The sequence below is a fragment of the Drosophila melanogaster genome, chromosome 3R (assembly GCF_000001215.4).
Source record: "Drosophila melanogaster chromosome 3R".
Taxonomy (NCBI): domain Eukaryota; kingdom Metazoa; phylum Arthropoda; class Insecta; order Diptera; family Drosophilidae; genus Drosophila; species Drosophila melanogaster.
Window position 1 is genome coordinate 4,186,848 of NT_033777.3, and position 10,358 is coordinate 4,197,205.

Sequence of the window (10,358 nt, forward strand, 5' to 3'; positions counted from 1 at the left end):
GAGCAGTGTGCTCACTTCACAGCCTTCCAGACCCACTGGACTTGGATTACACTCATGACTTGGCTGAAAGCTACGACTGGGCTGTACACATAATTCTCTGCAAGTGTGTGCGTTTGCCTATCGGTGTAGTAGTAGCCTAGACTACACTTTATGGACAAACTCGCTGATACTTTCCTTTGTGCTGCAAATTTTGTGCTTGGTGTTGGTATCAACCTCTATGTGTAGAGACTGTGTGTGTGTGGTTGAATATGTGGAATGCGGACAATCCGGTCAGCATTCTTTGCAAAAGCGATTAGCAAAACCGGTAAGAGGAGGCGTCAAGCACTTGGCGCTCATTTCATGAGTTTGCAGCGGAAAGACTTCCGGAAGGTGAAACACAAAGAATATAACTTAAACTAAACTTAAGGTCTTAAGTAACGTCTTCTCTACACATTTACTTCCAGCACAAATATGTATAATATTTTCAAGTAAAAAACGCCACCTGTTTCAAAATGGCGACATCTGTTGATAATTTAAATACAAATGTATATAAGTTCTCCATGTTATTGTCGTCCATTCTGTCTGTGCGTATTAAAGCTACAACCAAGCTTGTCTGTCTCCATTGAAGCTTTCAAGGCTCTCCCCCATGAAGTTATTTACAAAGCTCGGGTGGAAAGCTTGCAAGTCTTTAACGCGCTTTCTACATATTCAGCAATACTGAGTCTCTGTAGTAAAACGGAGTCCGCTTATCACGGACGATACTCATTTATAAGAGTGTATAGAAATAAAAATGAGCTGTGGTTGACTAATTTTAACGAGTGAACCCAATCGGAATATAGCAGTATATACAGTACATACAAGTTATACAGTATATACAAGTTAGAACTTAGATACATATGTACAGCTGTGTTCAGAAAAATAGCAGTGCGAAGGAAATTAAGTAATACAAAGGTATTTTTCCATGTCCCTTTTCGGAATTGACTTTTTATTCCACTTATTTTTGTTAAATGGAATGTGTAGATAAGGAAAAAAAGAAAATCCGGTTAGTTTTTCATGTTATCCTTTTTTTATTTGCATTCTTGAGCAAAATCGCAATTTTTAGGCTGTTCATAAGAATAGCAGTGCCTGGTTTTGACCAACGTAAAGTTCCGAAATGATCATTATTTTCTAAAAAGTGAGTTTGGATAAGTTAATTCGTATATTTAAAAGGGCAATTAATTAAAAAAAAAATAAAAATTATATTTTAGTGGATAGAGGACAGCACTGCTCCCAGCAGAAAATAATGTAAATTCATAAGCTAAGAAAGGAAGGAAAAACATAAAGGGACATTCAAAAAACCCTTGAATGTTTTCCAAAATGGTATCCAATGCCATTAAATATGAATGGAAGCCCGAAACCCGTGGTACCAAACAAAAAACCACAGATATAGAGGATCGACGCATAGTTCGTTAGAGCAACGCCTATCCTTTTGCATCCTCTAGGGACATAAAGTCTGAGCTGAACTTGGGAATCAGTGACGTTACTATTCGGAGACGACTACTGAATCAAAATTTCAGTGCGAGGAGTCCAAGAAAGGTTCCCCCACTTAGCCCAAGGCTTATTCAGGCAAGGTTCACCTTCGCTAAAACCTACCGAAACTGGCCAGTCTGCAAATGGCGTAATATCCTTTGGACTGATCGGTCAAAAATAGTGCTATTTGGTGGAACTGGTTCACTACAGTATATCTGACGACCTCCAAACACCGAGTACCACCCAAAACACCCACTGAAGACTTTCAATCACGGTGGACCTAAAATCCTGGTATGGGCTTGTTTTTTTTTACAATGGTATGAGTCCATAACATATGATTTATGGTATTATAGACCAAAACGCATATGTAAATATACTTAGAGATGTCTTACTGTAATATTCTGAATATAATATGCCCTTAAAATGGACATTCCAACAGGATAATGATCCGAAACGCAGATGCAAGTCGGCTAGGAATAGGTTCACCCAAAATAGAATAGATGCAATGCCGTGGCAAGCACCATCTTCCGATTTAAACCCGATTGAAAACCTGTAGGGGGACATTAAACAATATGTGTCGAAGAAGTCCCCGACGTCTAAGGCTCAGATTTGGCAAGTTGTCCAGGATGCATGGGCAAAAATTCCTCCCAAACGTTGCCAGGACCTGGTGGACTCCATGTCGCGTGGGTGTAAGGCTGTGCTGGCTAACAAAGGCTTTCCAGCCAAGTATTAGGCCCGAATTAACATATTAAAAAGAAAAACTAAGTTCGTTTCTAAGTCAAGTTTAATTTTGTTACTATTTTTTCATAGCACTGCTATTTCATTGAACACCAGAATTTCTGCCTATTATGTTGTTTTATTCTATATTTTCGAAACTATTGAAGAAATAAAAGTGAAACATTTGTTAAATTGTTTGAAATTAAATACCTAATGATATTATAAAAAAAAATTTCCCATTAAAACTGTAAATCATAGGAAATTTTTATCTTAAACTCTCAAGTCCAAAGCACTGCTATTTTTCTGAACACAGCTGTATATAAATGGGCCTAAGGGAAACATACATCAACGACAATAATTCTTGTTAAGTAAATCCGATGCGTCTTTAAAAGGTATTCACAATTCGAAAGTCGGAGAACCTTTCAAATGCTTTCGTCACAAATAATTAAATAAAACTTTTTATATATTGAAGGTGCAGCCCTTTTTTTATATACCGGATAAATGGAGGCTTTTTACCGCGGTGATAAATTCTGCTAGGAATCAATACACCTATATGCAAGGGACTAAAAATCCTTTTTTCAATGAATCCATCATAGCTTACTCTAAGAATTCGGCTATAATACGAAATATTAAATTTTTGAATGCGAACATTTATTACTTTTTATATACTTGTTAATATAAAATGTGTGCTCGATTAATTTCTATGTACAATATACATAATCGGTTTTCTAAATGACTAAACTGATGGCAAGTGTTTATCGGCCGAAACGCATGTGACCGTAGTCATCGAACTGATCATCACCTCCCCTTTTACCAAACCTCATATGGCCGTAATCATCAAACCGCTTAGCTTTCGTTCTTTCGTCATCATTATCCATGAGGAGATCCAGCTCAATTGGTATTATTGGGCGTGAAATTAGTGGCACTCTGCGACCGAAGCTCATTGTTTTCTGATTACGCCTGTCCCCGAATAGAGAGAATGATGGTCCAACTAAATTCGCAATGGGCTGATCGATTTCCCCACCAATTTTTGACTCCAATTCCTGTAGTCGCCGATCATCCTTAGCGTTCTGTAGACTAGTCGTCTGCGCTGGGATCGGCAGCACCACCAGGAAGCAGAAGGCTAATGCCCAGAGTGGCATAAACAGCGTGGCGAAGTGCGTACAGCTTCTAGGTCCCATGCTTTACTGTGCCCTTGGCAGACTGGTGAACATCTAAGTTGGCGCTTCCTTTTTATACGATTGCGTTTGTGGCCATCTTTCTCGCCTGTTTAATATTCCGTTACCGCGGCTGTCAAGTGTTTAGAGGTGTTGAGATAACAGAAATTGACTTTGACTTGTGATTGACTTGATTGATTAAACTAACTTTGATGCTGTCCTGACAATAATTGAATTCGACGGCATGCCTAAAAGAATTAAGTATGATGAGTAACCGTCTGTATTAGGGCGCTGGGCGAGTATACTCTAGTGGTTTTCTGAAACATTCTTCAGCATAATATCAGGGGGCTAGTAGCTGTGCCAGACAAACAATTTTAAATAAAAAGCGCATATCCATGGTTAAATTTAATATTCGGAAATACATTCTGATTCAAATTTTTATAAATTTGCCAGCAAAGAAGTGTGAGCTAGTGTGAGACTTACAGATATGTTCAGAAGATATTTCTTTTTAAATTTTAAAAGCTGTTGCGAATAGAATATACTATTGTCTTTGGTTAAACTGAGCTGTGAACCATTGTATATGGGCATGAGGTTGACAGTGCTGATCTGAACCAAATCCAAATGCGAAATTCAAAAGGGAGGTTTTTTAACGGATATGCCTATGATTCCAACTGATATTAACACGATACCCATCAGCAAAGCCCAAACAAGCATTTCTTGTTTGTAATGTGAATTTGAAAATCATGTATATTACATGGGCATTACCATTGGACATGTAGACTCTTGTGACCCCTACACACCCGCATGCTGACCAAAACTGCAATGGCTACACATTTGAAAGGCTAGTATACCCTATAAAGTATGTAAAATGCCGAAGGCCTTTTCCGACCATTTGAAGTATATATTTTTTGATCAGGATCAATAGCCGAGTCGATCTGACCCTGTCCGTCCGATTGCTCCGAAACTTTCGTCATGAAATTTAAGTAAAAGCCTATCGATTATAGTTATTTTCTTTTCTCATTACTTATTCGATGAACCCATTAATCGATAGCTTTTACCACATTTTGTCGACTTGTTACTTCGAGGTCGACAAAGTCTTCAACCGGCAGTTCTCACTTGGGAGCGGTATCGTTCGTTCAAAAAACAAAACAGTGTGACGGTGAGACCGACCATTAGATTTCAATAAGACAAACAACGCGTTTTTATGGTCGGAATACATACCTTATTTGTGCTTATATTGTTTATCCCCAATAACTTTGCGAAAACCATTCTTGTCGAAGAGCTTACAAAATGGACATTGAGAAATAAGACCTCCTATAAGTGCCGGGTAATTTATCTGAAGATTCTGCTTATGATACCCGTTGCCTACATTCTGAACGTATTCGTTAATGATATTAAGTTAAGCTTATCAATGCTTATCTACGTTCCAAGAACTGTTAGAATCTGATTTAGTAGAAACCTATGAAAAAAGAGTTAATAGAAGTTAAAAAAGTTAATAGAAAAGAGTCGTCTCTACTGATTGCACATCTGTCGCACTTCAGTTATTTGAGTAAGCGGTATCTAATAGTCGCGGCACTCTACGGAAGTACATACATATATATACACTAGTGGGCATAAGTATTTGGACAAGAAATATTTTCAATATATTTGTTTGTAACTTATTGTTTACTTAAAGCAAAATTGTTTAATAATTTTAGTAAATAGGTAGGCTATCGTAGTTAAATGTAGAGGTAACATAAACATATGGATAACTTCATTGTTGATTTAACAAAAATCACTTTCTTACAAATTAGCAATGGCATAAGTATTTGGGCAAATTATTTAAATTTTATAAATTGAAAAAAAATTATGACAAATTAATAAAAAAATATACCCTCCCTTAGCGTCACCTTTTGCAGACGTTTTGGTACAGACTGTACCAAGCTGTGGATATAATCTATTGAAATATAAGGTTTGAATTTCCAAAATCGTTTCTTCGCGACTTCTAGATAAGTTTGCACTCCTTTTTCTTTTTAAATATGACCAGAGGTTTTCTATTATGTTGAGGTCTGGACTTTGACGTGGCCAATCCAATGTGTTTACGCCAACATCTTTCAGTAACTTCGTAATCAGTTTGGCCTTATGCCAGGGAGCAATATCCTGCTGGTGTATGAAGGACTCTCCAATCAATTTATCACCAGAGGGGAATGCATGATTATTAAGGACATCTAAATATTTTCCTTGATTCATGGTTCCATCAACAGGAACCAAATCTCCCAAGCCAGTGAAGGCTACGCATCCCCAAAACATAACAGACCCTCCTGAATGATTTACTCTCTGACATACTGGTGCCACTTTTTTCCGATATTGTTTCGGTAATCTAAAAAAAAAAATTTTTTTGAGCAATGAAACTTAAAAGTGGTTTTATCGCTCCACAAAACATTTTTCCAGAATGATGCAGGCTGACCAACATATTTTTTGGCACAGTCGAGGCCAATAGTTTACTTATTTATTTGACTGTACTATGAAAAGCATAGCCCGGCAGTTGCAAGCTAATGGTGTCTAAATACTTATGCCCACTAGTGTATAAGTTAACAACTCATAACATAATAATTCATAGCAACTAAGTAGCTCTATATGAAGAATGCTGTAGCGCCAGAATTGTGTTCAGTGCTCTGCGCAAAGAACGTCCGGCAACGGAAAGCTGTAACTTCTTATTCGGAGTGTTGCTTCACGCTGCAAGGAATGCTGAGTCGGCTTTGCCGACTCGTCTTGGTGGCGCAATGCATTGCTGTTAGGGTAAACTTAGCTCCATGTTTTGTCAACTCTTTAGTCTCAGTTTTGTGTCCAAATAAATCAGAACGTGCTCCGGCTTACAGCCGCAAATAATAATTGTACTTATTATCTACATTGCTACGCCACAAGGCTAGTCAATAAACCTAAGGGGGCGAAGTCAAGCCCTCCAACGTAATCTTCAGAAGACTCTGCCATATCTGTCCGCATATTAATCTGTATGTATGAGCGTCGAGATTTTGTTTAGATCTTAGAAACTAAAGGCCAGAAAGTTTTGATTAAACATGCATATATGCATATGTCAGAGACATAAACGCAGCTCAAGCTATGCAGATAATATCCCCTAAGATAGTCTTGAAAATGTTAGATCCAGAGACTCTCTAGTTGTTCTGTTTTGCTACGAGGAAGAAGTCGCCTAGAGTGTTCATACATGTTTTTTTACTCGTAGAGTGAAAAAGGCATTTCAGACCATATGAAGTATATACATGTATGTATATTCTTGATCAGGATCAATAGCCGAGTCGATCTGGCCATGTACGTCTGTCCGTATACACGTCGACATCTCAGGAACTATAAAAGCTTGAAGGTTAAGATACAATAGTTGAACATACAGATTCTAGAAACATAGATACGGCGCAAGTTTGTTGAGACACGTTGTGACGCCCCACTATAATGCCCACATACTGCCCAAAACTGCCCCGCCCACACTTTTGAAAAAAGTTTTCATATTTTTTGATCTTTGTGTTAGTTTTGTAAATTTCTATCGATACGCCAACAAACTTTTTGCTACACTGACTAAAAATAGTTTTAATTTTTGCCTTTTAAATATTATATAGTCTTTTAAAAATTATCGATAAAACTTTTTGCCATGTCCACTTACTCCCCAAAACTGTCACTCCCACACATTTTAAAAATGTTTTAATATTTTTGTTATATTTTATTAGATATTGAAAATTCCTATCATTTTGCCAAATAACTTTTTGCCTCGCCGACGCTAACGCCCACAAATTACCCAACATATTTCATTATATTCTCCAATATCTATCGATAGATGAGGGAACGGGTATCTGATAGTCGGGAACTCGACTATAGCACTCTATCTGGTTTTTAATTTATCTTCCTAATTGCTACGGTCTTGCCGTAAACCAAAGCGTCCCCTGTAGAGTTTAGGGTCCTAGATATAACGTTACCTTTTGTTTTGGTCTTAAAATATGTAAAAACTAATCTTATTGAATTTAGACAATGGCAGAACCTTTTTTTCGGGTCAATTGCCATCCCATATTCATGAAAGGAGCGAATTATGTACCAGCCCACACACTTCCGGAGTTATCGGCCGATGCCGATGCGGGTAAGTATATATACCTAATGGCAGCAGAAATAAATTAGCTTATTATACGAAATCCAATTAAGTCGCACATTTGCTTAAGTCCGCAAACGAGGCCAATATGAACATGATACGCGTTTGGGGTGGCGGCCTTTATGAGTCGGATACCTTCTACAACTTAGCGGACTTTTACGGACTATTGGTGTGGCAGGACCTGGCGTTTTCTCAAGCAGCATACCCGCTAGCAAATGACTTTGTAGCTTCTGTGTGCGTTGAGACAGTACAGAATGCACAGCGTCTTTCTTATCATCCAAGTTTAGCCCTAATAGTCACCAACAATGAGATTGAGCTATTCCTGTCAAGCAACAAATCTGATTTTGGAGAAAACGCCACTAGAATGGATAGTGATTACAAAGCCTTGTTTATTGAAACATTAATTCAAGAGTTAAACGTTATCTCTCGTAAAGATTTTAGTCCTCGCCCTGACCCCATGGCCTCTACGCCTTCATTAGGTGTTCAGGAGTCTGGCAAAAACCTCTCCAACAACCCGCAAAGCTTACAGGTGATGGTGAGTCTGCTTTTCACAAATTTATTCCTGGAAATTCTCCGTCTACGTCTATTTTACCTTTGTTTTTTATTTTAGTGCACTTTTGGGACGACAAAGATGGATTCAGCCCTGAAACGTATCCAAACGCTTTGTTTCGGAATTCGGTTACTCTAGCCTTCCAATGAAATCAACGTGGCAAAGGGCACTAGCTGATTCTGCAGATAATAGCGACCTTGAAATTGCGAGACTTATTCGAAGCCGTCAGCACGACCCTAAGGGATTCATACCGATACTCCAATTGATTGCCTATCAGCTTCCGTTTGTTCCCCAAAATTGGGACGAAAATATCGATGTTTTTATATTTTAGCCAAGTGACACAAGCCATGGCAACTAAAACCGCTTTGGACGTGTTTCGTAGTCTACGCACAGGAAACCATACAATGGGAGCTCTTATATGGCAGTTAAACGATGTTTGGGTGGCTCCAACTTGGTCCTGCATCGACTTCTACGGAAACCCTAAGCTATTATACTACTGGACCAAGGAACTTCTTGCCCCAACGAGTGTTATAGCCCTATACGAAAAAACCTCAATATCACGCTTACAAGAGAGGACTTCTCCGAGCATAGAGACTCGCGGTTATACCATGTACTGGTGAACACCTATCTATGGACGGGCTCGATTCCTAAGAAGACTATTGCTCGCCCTTTTGGACTGGTGAGACACCCAAGACATTATATTGGCAATAATATCATCTACCAAGGGCTCATTTACAGGGCTCCAATAAACTTGAGATGCGGCAAATACCTTTGGAATATTTGCTGTACATAAACATTTGAAGGAAGAACTGTTTTTGGAAATCATTTTGGAGGACGAATACGGCAACTCTGTGACTAGAAACTTTTTTTACCCCGTACCCTTTAAAAAAATTATGGGCATTAAAGATTCAGAACTAACAGTAAGTGTGCCCCTCTTTTTAAAACGCCTAATATTTGCTATTTTCTTACTTGTATGTAAGTCAAACAGCTGGAGGTCGAAGGTCAGGACTGCAAAGCGGCAACATCCCCTTATGCAAATAGTTTTAGTTTGCGCATTACTGTCAGATATCCGGCTCTACTTGTATACCTCGAGCTATTGCATCCTTATTATGTCAAGGAGCGGCACAAGTTCTCGACAAATGGCTTTACTCAAACCCAGCCAAAAAAGACGATACACCTAGTGATCGAAAGCGACTCGGTATGCATGACTTTAACAACCGACCACATTAAAGTTCAAACGATTAATCAGTATTTAATATAAACCATGTTTTACTAAGTTGAAAATGCTGCACAATATTTAAAATATACCTAAAGCAGAACATACTTCCGAAATTGTTTTTTTTTTCAGGGACCCCTGTCAACACATGTTAAAATATATATACATTAATATACATACATATTAAAAATTTGATTTGATGAAAATCGAACATTGTTTTTTTCTTAATATTTCCAAAATCATTATGATTATAAGACCATCATATTTTTCGCAAAAATTAAACAAAACTCTTAAGAAGGGGTCTCTCGATGACTAAATTATATTTATATTATTTGTTCACAAGTTAATTAATATTTAAATTTAATTTTAAATACATAAACATTTTGCAGTTTTGGGCGCGTGGCAAAAAGTTTTTTGGCAAATCAATAAAAGTGTATAAGAATAATGAAAATATGAAAAATTTCAAAACATTTTTCAAAAGTATGGGCGTAGAAGTTTTGAGCGGTTTGTGGGTGTTGCAAAAATATTCTTTGGCAAATAGATAAAAATTTACAAGACTAATAAAAATATGAAAAATATCAAAACATTTCTCAAAAGTGTGGCCGTGACAGTTCTGGGCGGTGTATCGCCTACGTCCCTAAAATATGTATTATACATACATACATATACATACATACATATAATACCTATATACATTGTATTCATGCAGAAAGAAGCGTTTCCGACCATATTAAATTATATTTATATTTATTATTTATATATTACTCGTAGAGTTAAAGGGTATACTAGATTCGTTGAAAAGTATGTAACAGGCAGATCCAACCATATAAAGTATATATATTTTAGATCAGGAATAATAGCCGAGTCGATCTGGCCATGTTCGTATATCCGTCCGTCCGTATGAACGTCAAAATCTCAGGATCTATAATAGCTAGTAGGTAATAGTATTTTTTCTCGATTTCGTGTTTAGGTGCGCTTTATAAGTTCCGACAAGGCGTATGTATATTTGATCTGGCTCACTTGAACACGAAATTCTGAGTAACAGCTGATGCGCGCAGAGGTTCGTTACGTTGAAAATACTTTCATTATCGATATGTATGC

General features: G+C 37.6%; 1 protein-coding gene and 1 pseudogene across 1 annotated transcript, besides 7 other annotated features; one reads left to right on the forward strand and one right to left on the reverse strand.

Moving 5' to 3' along the window:
* The first annotated feature begins 115 nt into the window (after window positions 1-115).
* CR33294 lies at window positions 116-9,363 on the forward strand (annotated as a pseudogene).
* Window positions 876-2,526: a mobile genetic element.
* On the reverse strand, window positions 2,845-3,413 carry Dsk (Drosulfakinin). Its single transcript, NM_080106.3, has one exon. It carries the CDS (start codon window positions 3,384-3,386, stop codon window positions 2,961-2,963), a length of 426 nt encoding a protein of 141 aa, NP_524845.2. The 5' UTR covers window positions 3,387-3,413; the 3' UTR covers window positions 2,845-2,960.
* Window positions 4,965-5,926: a mobile genetic element.
* Window positions 5,931-6,318: a mobile genetic element.
* Window positions 6,342-6,423: a mobile genetic element.
* Window positions 6,586-7,236: a mobile genetic element.
* A 275-nt stretch (window positions 9,364-9,638) lies between the features above and the next one.
* Window positions 9,639-9,879: a mobile genetic element.
* Window positions 9,880-10,040: 161 nt separating this feature from the next.
* Window positions 10,041-10,197: a mobile genetic element.
* Window positions 10,198-10,358: the final 161 nt, after the last annotated feature.